Source organism: Mesitornis unicolor, unplaced genomic scaffold, assembly GCF_000695765.1.
Source record: "Mesitornis unicolor isolate BGI_N332 unplaced genomic scaffold, ASM69576v1 scaffold50546, whole genome shotgun sequence".
Taxonomy (NCBI): domain Eukaryota; kingdom Metazoa; phylum Chordata; class Aves; order Mesitornithiformes; family Mesitornithidae; genus Mesitornis; species Mesitornis unicolor.
The window spans coordinates 1-19,795 of NW_010192637.1; the positions used below are offsets into that span (position 1 = coordinate 1).

The following is a 19,795-nucleotide window of genomic DNA, read 5'->3' on the forward strand; positions in this document are numbered from 1 at the left end:
TATGTATGTATATATATATTCCATTATATATTCTTATAAGCAATTGAAATATTTCATTTTGAACATTTTATGAAGATGAGCTGATTTTTCAACTCTCATTTCACAGCATCGGTGGATGAGAATTGCACAAAACAGAACACTCTCCCCTCTGAGAGAAGTCCCCCTGCTTTTTTATCAGCATTAATTTCAGCCCTAACACGATAACTAGTTTTCTGCAAATGGATTTGGCTTCAAAGTGGCTCTGCCTCCACTGAGCTAACTGCACAACAGAGGCTAATGGCTAAAGCAAGGACCTTTGGAGGCTTCTGTTTCTTGTATTGGGCTCCTGCTCCCCCTGAATGCCAAAGAGTAACAGATTATCTAAACTACATCTACAACTCCACTGCTTTTGTGCAGTTAAAATGTTAATGTTGGTATATACTAAAGGAAAAGAAGCAAGAAAAAAAGCTGACTATTAAAGAGAACAGGCTTGTACTCTCTGCAGCATCTATACCTCAGCGGGATTTCATGTTCTAAAGCTGATACACACTGGGAAAGCCTTTCTCCGTACAGAAGTGCAGTCCATTCAGTGACATGAGCTCTTTTCTTGCCAGCAAAACAAACCTTGAGGTCTTTGCTTGCTTCCCCCTCTTCTAGTCTCTATGTCCTGCTGTGTTTTTATTTTAGAAAAATAGTTTCAGTTCTCCTCATAGACAGCTTGCTTGAATGTTATGATAAATTTAAACTTGGATTTTGCCATTTTCATCTGTAGCATCATGATGCACAAGGACCCTCTAAAAGTGGTATGTCTGGTGTTTCTATTCCTTTGTTTCAGGTTTACATATTTAAATAATGATTCTTCATCTCAAAATTCAGCCAACTGACAGTGATCATCCCCAAACCAAATACTGAGTGTTGTGTTGGAGGGAGAGGCGTAAGGGAGGAGAAAGCAAAGCAAAATACTCTTTCACTCATTTCAGACAGATGAACATTTGGCCTATAGGCTTCACTTTCAGTACCGAGTATTTTTCCTCATCTTCTAGACTTGCTTTGCAAAGTAACCTAGTTATCTTCTCTGTTAAATAATCAGCACTGGGGTACCTGATAACCCTAGGTGTTAACAATGTGGATTAAATATTTAAGGTATTACACAAAGAGATGTACGTAGGAAGATTTTAACTAAACACAGCCCAAAATCCTTACAGTGAATACATCAGGCTGAAAAAGATTTAAGTCTTATCGCCTTTATCTTTTTCTGTACTGACAAAGCGCTATCATAACAAGTGATCTTATAAAAGTCAGAACTGTATTATATGGTTACAAAGGTTTTTGCAACTTTCCAGTATCCACAGCAAGAATTCTCAGACTGGAGTCATGCAGCCTGCAAACTGCCTGGAGATCTTGCTGGGTCCCTGCCTCACCATTTCCCATTTTCAACCAGTGAACTGCACTAACAGAAATGAAGGTATTTAATACTTTCCTAATACTGCCTTCTAATGCAGGAAAACGGCTGTGAACATTCCAGCAATTACATTCTCGGCCATATAAGAAGGTGGTCTGCCTAACAGTAATTATGAAGGTAGGTACTAACAAAATTATTTTGTGGTCAGAAAAGCCTAATAACCAGCAAATCAAAGGAAATATGTCCTCTTCCATGGGTAGTCCAGAAGGCAACATCATAGACTAATACTTACTACACCTTTTCCTATGTACTTAAAATGTTACGATTGAAGAATTTTTCTGCCTTGATTATCACTCATAACTCTTGAATCTTCAGAGTCTTAAGCTGAATTAATTTAGAAAGAAAACAGCGTGGTTTCAAACACCACATGGTACATACAAAAAGAACAGCCAAAAGTCACGCGTTTTTGGTTCCAGTTTTTCTTATGAGAAGATAAAGACAGTGATGCTAAATCTGACATACAGGATTAGCAACAAAAGAACAGAGAGCGTGCCTCCAAACTACGAGGGCTGGCAGTGGGGATACACCATACTCTCAACTCTCTCCATCTGCCACACAGTCAATGTGAGCTGTATCAGAGCAACCATCTGAGACTCACTGATCAGTCCAGCATCTGCCACCCTGACCCCAACTGAAGCTCTACTGACCCACAGTTGTGTTGAAAATGCAGCTTCAGAGTCATAGCAAGGAAAGTGCAAGTACGAGAATGTGATCTTTAGATAAATGGAAGTTTCTGTTAGTACTGGCTGCCTTGTGTCTCACAGTGCAAGCACATCCGTGCAGAGTGCTATCCTTCTCACTACGCCAACCTAACTCTGAATAGTAAGGGTGTGCTGGCGCATATGTCTTTATATGTCAGAGCAAGCAATGACAAACTGGACACGTGACTGCAGATGGCCCTTCAGAGTTAAATCTGGCTTGACTCAGGAGCTAGCTCCAGGTTTGAAAGCAAGATGCCAACAACATATTTATCTTGTTTGTCCAGCATTAGCAAGACGTGCTTCTAAATATATAAACTGCAACCTAGGAAGTATCTTTTGCATTCAAAAAATGGTTGTGTAAGGGGCTGTGGTTCTTTTGACTTACCAGGAGATGGCGGCTGAATCTTAGGTTGTTTCTTCGTATCTCCAGTGCTGAAGACTTCTGGAGGGGGCTCCTCCCCTCGCTCAATCTTGCACTCAAAGGCAAACAGGTACTGGATGTATTGTTTTTTCAGGGAGCTGGCTGCGCTGCTAGAAGTGCCAACGTTCAAGGTGGTTGCCAGCTCACGCCACTTCTTGTTTTTATTAACCTAGCAAAATAAATAGCAGAATCATTGGTTTGCATCGAAGTGGTTTGTTTACGTCAGGAGACAAAAATGGGGAAAAAAGGCCAAAAAAAAGCACTTAATGTCTTGGTTTACTTTATTTATTTTCCTCTTTTAACTAATGCTCATTACTCCCACACGCAGTAATGCATAGATGGCATTTACAGTTATAAAACCATTAAGGAACCTGCTGATAGCTACATAAAAAGCTTTGCTAGTGGAGATCCTTCTGCATGGTGCATCTTTTAAATGCCTTGCGCTCTTCCAGGGCCTGTGCTCTTCAGTTAGCAATCCATCTCCAGGCAAATGCACACTCATTCTCCCTCTCTCCAACACCCACCCACAGCCACCCCGTTCTAATTAAAAAGCAGCTTCTAAAAACTAATTTTGAAAGCAATAACAGCATTATTCTGCAATTTAAGTGTTTGAGCACTGATAGGAAAAATATTTTTTTCTTCAAAATAGCCAGCAGCTGTCAAGCTGTAATTCCTGGTTCAAGGCCTTTCAGTTCAGGTTGTCTTGCAGGGACAGATCAATGATCCCTTGGCTGGATGAGAAGCAGAGTGAAGCGAGGCCCCTTAATTAATTAAGGCAGACTTCAAACACACAGGGCTGGTCCAGCAATACTCTGTATTACAGTGCAGGCTGCACAACTCTGCTGCGAGTCTTGTTTGCAGTGCAAGGCTGAGAATATTGAAAGACTCTGTTCATGAGTTCCTCAAACACAGCTGATCTGTAATAACAGCAAAGTTCATTTGTCATCCTGGACGATGCCTCTGGCTTCCTCAGCTGTACCACTCACAGCAGCCAGTATTTTTGCTGTAACACCTGATGCCCCACAGTTCATTCAACCAGTTGTGCAATTGCTAGGTATGATCTGAGGAGGGGAGGCAGCACTGAAATAAATGAGCTTTAAATGTCTGAGCATCTCAGCTCTTGTTGGGGAAGAATGCTGATTCTTGTGCACCAGGATGACTGCTACTTGCCCTGAGTCCTAAGATTTTAATGACTCCAACGTAACTTGTATAGCTACAAAGGTTATCATTAGCCACACCGTTCCTAAGCCTGCATGCCAGCAAAGGAAACATTTCTATTTCTCTCGGTGTTTAATAACACCTGCCAGTCAGCAAAGATCTTCTGGGGCTACCATTAATAGCAAGCAGGTTGGTATGGCTGTGCAAAGTGTTTTTATTTCTCTGGTACATCCTGCAAGAACCCAGGAGTTAAAGGAGACAGATTTTCACAAACTCCTCCTGTTGAGGCTTGAAATCCAGTTACAAAGCCTTTTGTGCCCACTGACTTACAGATAACTGGTGCGTAATGAACACACTGCATATTGGAAACAGCAACATTCATGCCTAAATGCCCAGTATATTGGCATCTAAAAGAAGACTGCCGACAGCTGGTCTGTTCACGTTGGAACTCCATCGGTTGCAATCATTCAGACAAGGAGCATGCGCCGCTGCTGCACAGCTCCGCTCCCTGTCACTCTATGGGCAGAATCATGGGATGTGGAGTTGAAGCAACAGCTTTTTAAGAGAGCGTCACACAGATGCATCCAATAAACCTCAGCAAGCAAAGCTCTGCACCTCGCAACAGCCCCAGACAGATGAACATGGTGATTGTTCACATGGGCACACCAGCACAACCAGGAGCCTTTGTTTTCAGTGTCAATTTTCACCGGTGCTGAAGTACACACATTTGAAACTTGGGCTCTTTCAAAAATCAGTCTGAGTGAACAGCATCTATTCTTTGGCAATACACACTGTGTGTCACTGCAAATCAACACTGACTGTCCCAAAATAAAATACATTTCCATAATAAGCAAACATAAATGACACTCTAGAATATCCCATCTGCCCCCCATCTTGCTTAATTTTTGATGCTAAGAGTCAGAGTGTGGGCACAATCACGCTGTATGAGGCAGAGCAGCTGCATGATACGATTTACCTGTAATAAAGTTTCTGAGCTAAAAGTAATCACATCTTTATGATGCTGAGGGGCATGAGCTGATCACTAAAAATGTCAGGATAACATCTCTTACCCATAGACAGCATTTAACACCTTGCAAGGTGAACTATATTAGGTTTCTCTGCCTTCCTTTAATAACAGGTTTAGCTAAAATTTCTGCAACTGAAGGGGCGATGTGGTCAAATCCTATCTTGTGAGGGGTACTACCCAAAATAGCATTAAAATGGTACTAATTGATGCTGGACATTTCTTTTGTGAACTAACCACACAGATTATTAAAATGTGTTCCCTTTCTCAGGACCTACTTTGTTTGCCATATTTTTGAGTTCAGATTCTGTAATTAGTGTAAAATTGTATCTATTTAAATATTATCTATATTAAATACTGCATATACATATTTATCTACATAGCTATGTTTAAGACCTCATCTTGCAAAGCACTGAACATCCACAAACGTTCTTAAATCCACAGAAATTATGGGTCTCAGCACTTCACAGCCACTTCTAGCACCCAGCCAAAGTGATCGCCTAGATACAAGGGATGCTTTATAACAGCATCAGGCAAGGATAGATGACTTTGAATACCAAATCTAAGGCTGCAAATACTGACCCATTTTCTTCTGCTTTCCCTTCTGATGGTGCTACACAACAGAATGTTTCGTTTTGCTCTGTGGTGGTCAGTCTTACAGAACTCACAAGCAATTTCCAAACATCTTTTTGCAAAACTTCCAGTTAACTGGCGAGAACATAAACCAAAGCTTCTCTCTCCTATCTGTGGCTTTATTATTCTCAGCTGCTCCTGCTTTCATTTTCCTTCATCTCAATTAAGGAATTCACCTTTTCCTTGTAATCACTAGGTTGGTAAGGCAAACCCAAAATATCTTGTTAGCATTTTCCAAACACAGGGAAAGCACGGTCCGTGCCTAAGAACCAAATGTACCATACAGAAACACTCAGATGAATGTTTGGGACGAAGGACTGCATTGCAAGAATGTATCTGCCACTTTTCTGGAGAGATGACTTAGTTTGTCCTACAGGCAGCATCCCTACCTGGGAAGGATAGAGCTGAAAACAAAAGGAGATTCTGGAATCCATCATCTGTTTCTTACTCATAACTCTGATCCAATGACCTTTTCCTCTTGTCTTCTCTTAGTGGTACTACTGGATTCCTCTGAATAGGTAACAGTTTAATCTGTCTGTAGCAATGGTCCATTTTGATGCAAGCTGTAGAGTTTTAGGGCAATCATGCAGCCCCAAATGAACTCCAGACAAGTATTAAAACACAAAATTATTTTCTTCAACAATGTTGGTCTAGGCTGAAGATGTAGTAGTGTCACCAGCAGGAAATACTCTAAGAAAAAAAATGTGTATCACCTTTTCAAAAGGTTCACCTCTGAGCACTACCTCTCACCTGTGCTAAACCTCCGATCTCTTTGACGCAGACATAGAGCCTGAACAGGTCCAGGGGCTTCTTGCCCACGGCTGGCAGACTGGCCACAGGCGTGCCCCTCTCCTCCATGAACGTGAGGTACCGATCCACCCACATCTTGCGCTCCGGCTCATTTCCCAGCTCATAGACTTTAGTGATCTTCTCTCCGGTTGTGGTAGAGGAACTCGATTTCTAAATCGCAAGAAGAAACAAAAAGAGTTGGGGGAAGGGTGGGAGGGGGGAGGGAAGAGAAAGTAAGAAACTCACAACATTGAAAAAGAGAAGATGTCAAACAAACTAAAGCTATCACACAACAGTCAGGAATGAAGGCTACTAGTTCAGGCACAAACAGTACAATCTGTCCATATACAGAAAATTCAGCTTTTTAAATAAAGGGCCCAAACTCCCCATTTGCATGTCTTTCACCGATCTGAACTTTGGTTCCCAGAAGGCAAGTTTCTGATGTTGCCTCATGTCATTTTGAGAAGAGGTAGCTCTCACATAGTGCTTCTTATCCACTCATCTCAAAGTGCTTTGTAAGCAGTAATTTGGATAAAATGAAAAACAAGTTTGTCCCACACAAGTTCAAATAATCCTATAACCAAACCAAATCAACCCTTTGCTCCCAAAAAGGGGCTAGAAAACCTGAAAAGTGTTCCTCCAGAACAGGAATTGCACGAAAGTAGTCTGAAGCATGAATCATAGTAAACTAGTACGTCGAGGTGTAGCACACTCTCTAGAGAGTCACAAATGGTTATGCGCTACTTCTTCACACCACCACTGCCCAAAAAGCAAGATGAGCAGGAGTGCCTACAGTACAAGGAGACTGGTGGCAATACTCTTTGTGAACTGCCTGAGCTGAGAATGTTTACGAGTACCTACCACTCTCCTCCCTTGAAAGAGGGCAGAAGATGGGCATCTCGCATGTCCTGCCTTGCAAAGGGAACGTGCGTTCTGACTTGCGGAAAACCAGAGGTGCACAGCAATCAGAGCTAAAGCACCACCAGGAAAGCTAAAGCAGTGGAAAGCAGAGAATTCTTTCTCATGCAGCAGAAGCGCAAGAGTGAACCTATTTTCCTGCTGCTATTTGGGCTTCACAGCTAATGAAAGCTCACGTTATCTCGATGCCCTTTTCTTCTCCATGTGGAGATGGCAGAAAGCAGTGAGGCTGCTCTACGAGCTAATACTTCTCTCCGTATTTTTTCTCTGCAATACAACCCCGTGAGCTGGGCTCTGTGCTTCATGTGAATGGACTGCCCCCCGTCTGCCTCTGATCTGCCAGCAGAGAGGGGGTGCTGCCACTGCAGGGTGACCCTCCTGCTTGCAGAAGGTGAAGTGATTTGCTCAGCAGCGGAAGACGGGAGTGGTTCAGAATTAAACACCAGAGAAAAAGATTGACATAAAGCTTTGTGAAAGGAGCCAAATATATGAAGGGAAACATATCCTTTATGTCTGTATAGTAAAATCCTAAACTTGGTTGTTGATTGCAGTAGACACTTCTTTAAACTCATCTAGTCAATCACTCCTTTCCTACTTTGCCTATTCCTTACTTAGAATAGGAGACAGCACTATTTGGAAGTAAACAGGAACTTATTTCCAGTTGGACGTCTCTAAAGAAGACCCCAGCTGTACCTCATGGATGCTACAGAACCACCTACTCCATCCATGCCCCCACGTAGCGCTGGTGAGGACTGGCACTCACCACCGTGAAAGATGCAGTGGGGTAGTGTCCAGCTGCCAGTGACTCTGAAAGCATTGCCACCATTCATCTTGCACGTTAGCCTGGAAAACATGACAGGCTCTGTGTCTCCCTCCAGCCGTCAGCGGAAACTTGGCAACGCTGGAGGACAGCCAGGAGAAAAGAGATGTGAAGCCAAGGGGGTGACCCAGCAGTTCCATGAGCCATTGCTGTTCTTTCCAGTGAATGGATATTCATTTTGATTAAATAAATAGCCTCCTGCAAAGTTTTCTGCCTGGCTTCCTGATACTGTAACTTCTTTGCAGTAGTCCTTCCTACAGACAGCTATTATTACCTTTCCTACTTGGAAATGAGGTGCAGTCCTGAGTTTACCTGAGCCAGATTCAGTTGTGTTACTACTCCTACCAAAGCCAGTCAAGGCTGAATTTGTTTTACTAATACTAAGTGGCTGGCAGGAAAGTAGTTGGACATGAGTCCTGCAGATTATGCAACGAAAACACAAACTGACTCTGTAATGGCCACCAGTGTACTCTACGCATCACTTGCCATGCATCTGGGTGTTTAAGAAAATCAGTTTAACTCTTTTCATAGTTTGTCAAAGATTGTTTTGGTAGGTGGGTGGAAAGTTGCTACTAATTTGATTTTGTAGTGAGAACAGATATACGATCACACAGGCTTGAACAGCTTAATAAACTGGTGCTACCCCACTACCAACTGCCGTAAGAACAGAGCTACTCTATGGCTCATCAGCATTAATTTGAATCTGACACTTATGATGCCACAGAACTCAAAGAAAAATACAGGGGGGAAATTTCAGCTTTTACCCAGCAGTTTTTGTATGTGCTTATATTCTCACATATGAGGCCACAAAATAGTTTCTATTTCACTTTTACGGTAGTTCACGATTAAGAATGTTCAGATTTACTAGTTTTATGTTTTCACTTTTATATGGTAAGACTCTCTTTTTCAAATCAGATTTAGAGCAGGATGAAAACCAGGTAAGAATTTTTCATTCTGGGTTTTTCTACTATACATCTCAAATGATGCTGCTTTTCAGCAGTGTGGCAGCAGGCTCGAAAATGACAGAATAATCTGAAAACTTTTCACAGCTTATAGAAGGTAAGAAGTGTTTCTTACTGTGTGAGCTTTCAGCTTGTCATGCTTTGTAAAATGGGTGCAATTTTCTGCTAAAATGAAATGTTAACTTTAGAAGAATGCACTGGAGGGAAGAATGCTATTCCTCATGGGCAAAATCTTTTTCTCTGTTTTTATAAATGTAAACACACAAAAAATGACAGATGTGTGCAAGCTGGTCTACACACAAACAAACTTCAGTTCCATGTGGGCAGGTTCAGCTGGAAGCCTAAATTTGCCTATAGGTAAAAATTAATGTTAACCCTCAGAAAGTAAGGTTCTATTACAAAATGATCCCATTAGCAGATTGATAACTTAAATGAGCGCATTCCAGGCAATGCTGGAAGAACACAGATCAAGAGCTCTTCTTCTGTTGAGTTTGCTGATAATTTTAGTGATAACAGAATGCTGGTGCAAACCTGTGCCACATACGTTTACCGATTTAGCTGTACCCTACTCTGCCCTCAACTCTTTTATGTGCTTTGACTGGCTGTGTTTAAATGGGGGATGACAAACCCCCCACATCTGAATATGTGGCTATCAAAGCCAATTCCCATATTAAATTTGTCAACCCCCATGCTTTATTTTCAATACACCTACCACCCATTAAAACTGTATTATACACAGACTCTTTCATGGTGGGTCTGCAGAATCCTTCAGAGCAACACAAATTTCTGTAGGAGTTCTTTCCACGTTAAGGCTGTGGGTAGCTGTTTCTGTACGTATCTCTAAGCATCTACATTTATAGAACTATCTACTGTTCACTTCTCCCACGTCAATAAAGAATTTGCCAATATTACACTTATTACACAGATCTATCTTACTACAGAAAAGGGTGTGCATACGCAGGCAGCAAAACCTGCCAAAGTCCAATCTCCGGTAGAGACTTTTGCAGGACACAACCTTCTGTCAAGATTTCCTCCTGAAGGACTCTGCAGACCCTCACAGCACCACGGAGATGCTGCACTATGCAGGTGTATCCACTGCCATGTTCATGTGGACCTATGGACAGCCAACAGCATTTTATGGGCCTTTTGTAACCTACTGTTTTATTCACGTTGCAGTGACTCTGCACAGTTCACACCCACACTTGCAAATTCTCTTCTAAAGAATTTTAAAGCCACTGTCAGATATGCACAATACATGCAAAATTAGCATAGCAGGAGTGTTCTTTTACCAAAAAGCCCTCAATACACAGTGTTCAACAACTCCTTCTCCACATTTCCTCTTGCCTCACTCCCATCTAAAACTGCTGAGAGGATCCATTTAGCTGGAAGGATCACAGGGATGCTGTGAAGCGAACCACAGACCATTCACCCTTGCTTCTGTCCTCTGCTGGAATGGAGATGTTGTGCTGCATGAAGCAGGTTTGGGATTTAATGAACAGTTTCAGGCTGTTTTCAAGTGTAATGAAATGCCTACAAACGATCGTTCCAGTCTATGTCAGTATGCTGCTGAAGTCGATGAACTTATCCAACACATTTGCCTTCATAGGTAAAAAGCAATCAGCTGATTTACAGCATTTACTTTTCCATCATTCCAAAGCACTGTACGTATCTGTATCTTGTGTACCAAAAAGCTACCTGAAGCTAAAGATGCAGCAGCATTTGGACAGAAGGCCAGTCAGAAGAAACTGAAAGCACAAACTTGCTCCATTTATTTTTCCCAACACTATACTTTGGCATATTTACATGTGAAAAACTCCACATATGTTCATATGATGACTCTAGGATTTGTTACCCAGTTTAGGCAATGAGCTCAGGAATGCATTATCGTTTGGTAGCCTTGTAGAGGAAGAACTCGGATGTGTTAGACAGCCTGTGCAATCACTCTCTTGCTTTCTGCCGAAATAAGCAATACTCAAAAGTAATGGAGTTTTTGGTATCACCCTTTCAAAAATGCTGTTAAGAAAAAGATGAGACTCTGTGGGAACAATTAACACCAGCTGCCTTCTGAGACTCAAAGTCACTGCCAAATAAACATCAAAACATTTAAGGTGGTGCATTTCATGCCATGCTTCCCCTTTGCTCAGGAGATCCACTAGATGTCTGTTGTTTTGGATGGGTAAATCCTTCTCCCTCCAATTGGCCTTCCTCTGTCTGCACCAAGACACTTTTCAACGTCTCGCTTTGTGAAATTTATTATCAAAGAATTGTTGCTAATTTAAGTGCACATTAACACTGGAAAAAAGCCCTCACAAGAATATATTTCAGCATTTTTCTACAGAGAAATTAGGATCATTATTGAATTTAGTAAAAAGAAAGAAAAGAGAACAACATCTATTTTTCTAATTCAAAAAGCAAAGCAAAAATGACCAAGCGGACATTTGCTCCCCATAGGTCATATCAGCTTATGTCTGCATTCTCTTTTCTATAGGTGCATATGGATTTTCTATGTGTGTATATATATAGATACATATATTAGGAAATACATTTTTAGCTATACACATCTCTCTCAGGTTTTTCTTTACCACCTGTATGAGAATGACTACACGTTATTCATCTAAAAAATAGTTTTCTAAAAACACACATGCATCAGGTTTTTTTTCAACCCACAATTCGGGTTATTTCAAAGTAACTGTATGAAGCAAATCAGAAACAATTTTGTTTTAGACTGTGCCCTGACAACCTAATGATTGTATTTCCACATCCATTAAAAATGTTTCCAAAATATACATGGCACCTTTTTCATTGTGCTGAGTCCACAATTTAAACTTTGATGGATCTTAGTTTAATCAGGGGAGAAGATTTCTCATTTTGTTTTGGTTTTTTCCTAAATGATCCTAGCAAAGACAAGTGCAGCAACCAGAGTGAAGTCAGTTGTGTGAAGGAGTTTGGGCCCAGGAACAGAAATGGAATTGTCCTTAACAACACAGTCGGCATGCTTGGAAGCTAATGCATTACAGGAAGGATGTTTTCTTCACAACAACTGCTGTGTTACCAGACAGCACACTTGCATGATGCACGCAATTTTACTCTTTCTTATTTCAAAGTACTGTTGGGACAAATTTTGCCCTTGGATAAGCATGCTCAGGCCCCACTGAAGCCAGGCAGTGGAACTTACAGTCATGTGTCCGAGAGCAGAATTTGTACCCAGTGTTATAAGGAAAGAAAACGGTTTAGTGGATAAATAATGAAGAAAAGGAATTTACAAAACAAACAAGCAAGCATTAAAATATAATTACAAAAAAATAAACAAAACAAAACAAAAAACCAGAGCCACTTACAGGGCTTGATGGAGTCTTTGGCCAGCCTGGGCTGCTAATGCTATCACTTTCATCTCCATGAAATGAGGAGATGCTAGCAGAGCTTGGGGACATTGGGGAAGGGACTGGCAGGTTGCCTGGGGTTGGGGGCTGAGAAATACCCTGAGAGCTGTAGCTATCCTGTGGTAGAGGAATAAAAAAAAAAATAATATGACAAAGGCAGGGCAAACTTTATTAAAAACAAAAAAATACATCCAGTTTAACAGACTGACCAATTTTTATATATAAAATATATATAAACAGAGAGACACATACAGAAAACACACACATATATAAATATATTTATATATATACAAAAGATATTAAAACAACATTGTTAATTAGTATAATTTGGAAAGTTTGCTGGATGCTTGGCTAAAGTCACTAAGCCACCATGCTTATTTCAAGCTCACATGGAATGCTAAGCATGGGTTTCCCCTTATGAAAGAAAGAAAAAAACAAGCTGTTCACCTTATTTTATCAAATAAGGCACGAAAGCAAAATATTAAAGTATGTTGTTGCTGCTGCTGAGGCGGCCAAAACAGGAAGCTATAACTGAAGGCAGAGAAAAATGGCTGCGAGTACTGAAACCAGGCAAGACCCTTCTTTCCCACCCACCTGGCACAGCCGAATCCCCACGCAACTTTTGGCTTGGGTTGCTTTGCCCCCGCAAGTTAAAATGCCGTAAGAACTAGTAACTTTCAGATCCACACAATGAAGGAAAAAAAGAAGAAAAATTAAAAGAAACAAAGAGATTGCACGTGAATGGAAAGGCATGCAGGAAAGAACAGAAGTGGGTAGGCCAAAACCAGAAGATGAAGGACAACACAGCAGACTTTTGCGGGCTGAACCAACACCACGTGCTGAGGAGGAAAATACCTTTGACTTGCTCTCGGGCTGCGGGGCTCCTTCTTCTTTGCCATCTGCTTTGAGAGGAAGGGGTAGTTTGGACTCACCGGGTGTCATCATATCTGCAAGACCCATAGGTGCTAATCGAAAACAGAAGAAACAGTTAAGCATGACTATGTTTGGTTTTGTAGGGGAAAAACGCTTCCTGCTGCAAGACTGTGGCGACACGTGAAGCAGGGGTTATCCCACCTCTGTCCTGCTATTCTAGTGTCTGGAAACCTGGGAAGCCTCTTCGGTTGAAGTGAGGAAATAACAGAGGATGAATGAGGGGAGAACACAAGCACCAGGAAACAACAACAACCACTTTACAAAGTAGAATTCATTTTTCATGCTGCTGGTGGTCTTCAACTGTTTCCACATCTGACCACTACATTTTAACAGAACACAGTCTATTTTATAACTACTGCACCTTCCCTTCAGCAACAGGCAAACGTAAATGGAAATGATGTGCATTTTGCTGGCAATGTTGAATACAAGAAAAAGGTTTAGTTTCCCAAATATGTCTGTATTAAGGATGGTGTTCAGCAAACAATTCCTGCCCCTACCGACTTCAGTATGAATGGCTCAGCTGTTGTGAGCCTTAACTACAGAAGTACAAGCTGTAAACTCCGCTGCTGGAGAACTGGCACTCGACTTCTTCCCCTCCTGCCAAAATGAGGTGGGACTGTAATGAACGCGTAAATGTCTTTCTCTGATAATGGCATGCAGTTGCTTCCAGGGATGTGAGGAGTTTAGGGGGTTTTTATTCTATTTGAAGATGCAAGAGCTAAGTATAGTATTATTGCTGCAGAGCTGCTGGGTTCCTGGATTTCTAGAAAGATGCAAGGAGACACATTCAGATAAAGAGACAGAAAATACTGGGCAAAGCATGTGCCAGGAGGTGCCATGACACTGAAACAATGCAAATCACCAGAGAAGAGCAGCAAAACACCCAGTGACTCTTTTCCTGCAGAAAACCATGTGCACAGCATTTATGAAGGACTGGATTGTCTTCCCTTCATCTCCCTTTTCTCTTCCCCTCATGTCCTTCTTTCAAAGAAGGATCCAAGATAAGAAAAGTATAGGATAGAATAACCTACAGGCAATGAAAAAGGAAAAAAATACATATCCCAAACATATAGACTTTAAGAATCAGCAAAGCATCACTGTTAAAACAAAATAAAAAATCAGATCATTACCAGACTGGTGTGACTCTCTGCAAAATGACAATGCTGGCACGCACAGGCAGCAGGCACAGGGCAGAGTACGCCAAAGAGATGAGCAGCAAAAGAGGCTTTAAAAATACTTCACAGATTGCCCACTACATAATGATTATTGCACATATTCATGTATTACTGTGTTTTAGAAAATAATTAGTTTTAATTACAGCAGTGAGAGCATGAGCAGGACTCTGGCGAATATGCTGGCAAGCTTTGCAGTGCTAATTTGCTAATATCTTTAGCATCACTGCAGGTTGAGACTATGGGTCTGCCAAAAAAACCTACCCAGCCATGTGCCGTGTGAGTTTACAACTGTACGCTCAATATTCAGCTTTGAACTGCCGGTGTTTTTCATGGGCACATTTTCTTGTTTTTTCAAAGCACATTTGTAGCCCAATCAAGCCCTTAAAGTCATCACAACACATAAATCATAATTGAGATTAAAAAAAAATAAATTACTTGCAATACTTAAAGACTTCAAGAACTGGAACAAAAAGCCTTTTTCAAGAGATGCAGCTGCAGAGAAAAATCTATTTGGATCAGCTAAAAATGCTGTTATTTTTATGTATGTGTGTGAAACCTCAACAAAACAGCCAAGGAATATGATACTGGGAAGCCAGCATCCACTAAGCATTTGATATGTATGCATTTTGCCCCTGTACTCTGTTTGAGGAGTTCGGACAGCTTGCAACCATTATGAAGTGAAGGATGGCAGCCTAACACATTTGAGTTTTGAATTCCACAGTTTAAAAAAAAAGTTATTTTTCTTCTAGAGATTGTTTAAAATACATGTACAAAATGGCCAAATGTTTGTCAGCCTGGTTTCAAACTGGGATGCAAAAATGTTGCACAATAAACATTTTAACAGTTAACACATTTTATGCTGTGAAAGCGCTAAAAAAGAAGTCCTAGTTCTAGTTTCAAAGCCAGCAAAGATGACCGTTCCCTTCCAAAGCAATTTCAGAGAGGTCAAACAAAGCCAAGTTAACAATCACGCTTCTTCACGAGAATTCTGCAAGGCTAAATCCTCCGCTGGTATCTCACTGTTATCTAGGTTGGCACATTGTATTTCTATTACAAAGAATATAATAACTGTGCCCTGTTTCTATCAGAATTCCTTTTAAAAATCTCTTTTCCAGAGAGGTTTAAGTTAACACCCCATGTAAAGGGCAAGTAACTCTAGTTTGCAAATGACCACACGTGTTCTGATTGTATTAATCATGTTTACAGATGTAAAAAAACAGATCCATTTTGGCTTCTGACTATTTCTCATTGGCATATGCAAATATAACTATCAGCAGGTGGAGATAATTATGAAAAAAACAATAGTTTCCCAAATTCTGTTTCACCTTTAGTGCTGAATTATTCACTTCATCTACATCTTTTCTTTCTACCTATAAGAGCAGAAGTGCAAGGGTTTTACTAGCAAATTGCAAGGTTGTCTAGTTTCCCTGGAGCTTTTACCCAAGATGTTTCCACAGCTACTTTTCTATCCACTGCTGAAATGCTGTTTCATAACTTCTTGCAAACATACTCTCCATCGATTTGCAAACAGACATTCCTGCACTTTTTTTAGCAAGGCAGTACAGTGAGAACATTGTTTTGACCCTTTCTGAGCGGTGACATACTGTTATTGTCACGCAACTGCTAAAATAAGACACGGTCTCTTTCTACACAGGTACTAATAATTCTGCGTGTGAAGTGCAGACCAAAGGATAAAACATTTTAGAGAGGAGGATAACAGGGAAATCTTGACTCAGAAAGTGTTGTAGTGTACTGTGAATAGGCTTCAAGTACTAGCCTCTGGCTTATTATAAGAATTTAAGAGCTAGAGTGATTTCAAAAAGCAAGTAAGGGTCAAGGTCCTGAATTAACTATTCCACACTGAATTTAATGTACTCAAAGGCAGATAGCGACATGAGTAAAACTGCAGCAAAGTATTCTTTTTCACTAAAGGTTGCTCTATCAGTCCCAGAAGATGATGAAACGCTGTAGGAGCAGCAATACACAAATATTGTTTTTCTCTTTATTGCTAGTGCAATAACAAATCACACTCTACGAAACAGAGTATTGCATCCTTAGTAAGCCATTCCTTCTTCCCTCCCACCCCTAGCACTCCCCCGTCCAAAAAAAAAAGAATAATAATAAAAAGCAGTGAATCTGTGACTCGTGGAGTTGGCAAGATCCCCACTGCTTTTATGACCATGGGAGAAACGGAAGAGGGACAACAGCATTGCCCAATGTCCTACCACGAATGACCACCCCTTAGAGAAAACCACATCCCAGGGCGCTCGGGCACCTCATCTGAAAGGGGCTGAGTGGGTGACCAAGGACCTCATAGCTGCACCTCCTCATAGCCTACCCAATCTCGTCCAAGGATGACAACTGCCTGCGGTTTGGGATGCAGGTATCTCCATGCCAGGAGCTGTCTCAATTTACAGTCACACACTGATTACGGTCATCACTTGTTTGGTGTACAGGTGATGGGACACTTCAGCTGCTACCAACTGCTGACATTCTTCAGAAAATATGCTTAAATGTGCATTATATAATAGCTCATACCAAGACATGAGTTAGAGAAAAAAAAGTGAAATAAATAGAGGTTTCTGTTATTCAGAAAATAAAAATGTAACCAAGCTGTGAAACAGGAAAAACAAAATAAAATTTCTAAAAAATGCTTCATATTCATAAATATGATTGCTTTCTCTGTCAGAGGTCCATCCAATTAAATACAAAGTCAAATACATGTAATATATATGAAAAGGTGAGTGCTGTATCTATTTTAAAGGTTATTGTTAAGGGCATGCTTCTACTTCCTTTAGTGCAAATAACTTTTCCTAGAAATTCATGTTTTATGTAAAGTACTACAATGTTTAAAATTTGCTGGGAATAACAGTACCCAGAAAAAGGAAGGTTTCAGTAGGACAGAGGTAGTGAAATCAGGAAAAGATCCTTGTGGCAGTAAGGAGACTAATGCCCTTTTATTGTTTTGTTCACCTCAAGAGGTAGCAGAAATTACGAGTGCCAGTTTCTGTGCAAGCACAATATGGAAGTCTGTGAGATCTAAACACTTATTTTTAAAGATAATTTTCACTAGAATTAACAAGGCTCACAGCATGAAATCATTACTTTATTTATGTTGAGTTTTTTAAGGGTTTTTAAAAAATTATATCTGTTTTTAAGGCTTTAATTTAGAAAATGGGGGAAAAAACCTAAAATATATAGAAGAAGTGTGAACTAATACAACAAAAGGACAGTGGAGGTTATACAATTTTTTCTGAATGGCAGTTTGTTCCATAATTGTGAAGGGATTCTGGCAGTTTTTCTTGAAGCTTTTGGTATTGTTATGGATGACATACTCTATCAGAAGGATCTATATGCTTTGATCTCGTAATTTCTGTGTTCCTAAACTGCTCTACATCAGCAGAAGCTGGTGATCTGTTGTTTGATCCACAGTCACTGATAAAGTATCAGTATGCAGCTCTGCGACACCGTTTTCCTTTCAGTTGTGACATTAATTAAAAAAGCTAAAGAGAAAAAAGGATCAACTGGTAATAAGGAGTTACAAATACTAATACAAACGTGTGGCAAAACCAGTGTTATACTTAGCTGTACTGAAGCTCCAAAACCATACGAAAACAATTCCAAACAGCATCAGCAATCTCCTCTAGTTTAGAGAGTAAAACCTAAAAGTACATTTGCTTGAAATGAATAAAACCAAAACCTACCTTCCTCCCTCAAAACAGGCAACACAACTGCAGTCTCCAAAACCCAGAGAGCCAAGAAACCAAATTCTCCCTATGGCTTACTGTAGTTTTTCATTGGCCTCCAACTGCAACCAGAGCTGTTCATGCTCGGCGCACGTGAGTGGTCAACTAATGCCCCCAGCAGCAGCCACCCAGGTGCACAGGGTTTTGGGTGTACACCTGGGCTGAACGCTGTTTTATCTGACAGATGTGTGACTTTACGCCAGCCAAGGAAAAAGGCTCAAGAGCCAGAGCTGAGCTGGTCATTGTATCACAGAAAATGCAGTTTTCAAGCCCAAAAGCAGGCATCACCTGTGAGTTCTCCACCTTGTAAAATGCAGAGCCAGAGCTGACCCCGAAGCGCTCCCTCAGCTCAAGACACCACCACTTTAAGCACTGCATTTACACTTCATTCCTTTGATCCAAGCAGAAGGATGAGCCAGGATAGGGGCCAGTGCAGCATTCCCTCTGCACGTGTCCCCCGTGGTTTATCCACCCCTAATTTTCTCTTTTTGTTCCCCCTGTACCAACGCTGTCCGTGTGCTTCTGGAGGCCGGCTGCGGAAAGCCATCTCCTGCAATCTAGACGCACGTCTGCTCGTACACAGAGAAAAAGAGGTGCGCTGAACTCCTCTGGTTCATCTCAGACTTACTTTCCATTGGGTAGTCTTTGAATTAATAAAACTGGAACAAAAGAAAACCTCACAAATGCACTGGCAGAAAAAAGCCCTGATAAATGTTTAAATTATTAAAAATCCAATATTTCAGAATGCATAACACAATAAAAAGAGTATGACTACCCCATACAAAAGACTGCTAGGATAAATGGCCTTGCATTGAACAGATTTCCACTGTATGAAATAACGAATGGCTGAATTATCTGAACAAAAAAACCTCTGTGAATCTTCCTTTAAACTGGTTATTCCTTAGGAATACATAAATCTTCTTAGGCAGGGCACTCTGCCATCTGTTTGCTGTTGGTTATTTTTGCAGCTCTGGGGGCCAAAGGAAAAGGGGGAAAAATTACTTCTGCTAATAGCAAAACAGAATTTATAGCTCAGTTTCAATGCTCAGAAGTAATTTTATTTCAGCAAGCCAGACAAAACACATAACTACACAAACAAAACATAATATTACCTGGGACAGCTCTGGTGGGGGAAAAGCAAGCTATTATCTAATGGTCTTTTTAACAGCTTTTCCCTCTTCATCCAGACGGTGAAGTGTGCTGTCTGCACTAACCAATGGCTTCCAAGCCAGCACTGGAAAAAGCCTTTTCTTTTTGGTTTTCTTTTCTTTCATTATTTTTAGTTTTTTTTAATCTTACGGATTAACAGCTTCCTTTCTGTTTCTTCAGCTAACCAAGAACAACAGAATATTCTCGAAAAATAAAGACACTGTTAAGTGTCTCAGGAGCTCCTATGTAGAGGAAAAAGACCCCCTGGACACACCAGACACGAGGATCTCATAGTGGCCATTTTCTGCCCAAGAAGCGGGGACATCTAAATCTGATAGGGAGGAAATACAGGGAAGGAGGCAAAGGATGAAGGAACAAAACAGGCTGAGCGGGGCAGAGAGGAAGATACCAAAATACAGGCTCTCGGTAAGATACAAGGTAAGTAGTAAGGCATCTTTAAAGAAATAAACAAAAGTAGAAACAAAATCAACTAAGAAAGAACATAAAATCACCTTAGCACAACCTATCCTGCTTTCAGAAAAACT

General features: G+C 40.8%; 1 protein-coding gene across 1 annotated transcript in view; it reads right to left on the bottom strand.

Annotated features, from left to right (window-relative positions):
- Window positions 1–2,527: 2,527 nt before the first annotated feature.
- The window catches only part of LOC104542752 (AT-rich interactive domain-containing protein 1B-like), a gene marked incomplete at both ends in the record, with an annotated part of 73,923 nt that continues 56,655 nt past the window's right edge, over window positions 2,528–19,795 (bottom strand). The window contains 4 exons of the mRNA XM_010187161.1: window positions 2,528–2,732; window positions 6,129–6,338; window positions 12,206–12,364; window positions 13,103–13,212. Of these exons, the coding sequence (XP_010185463.1) occupies window positions 2,528–2,732; window positions 6,129–6,338; window positions 12,206–12,364; window positions 13,103–13,212 (684 nt within the window). The remainder of the gene's footprint in view (window positions 2,733–6,128; window positions 6,339–12,205; window positions 12,365–13,102; window positions 13,213–19,795) is intronic.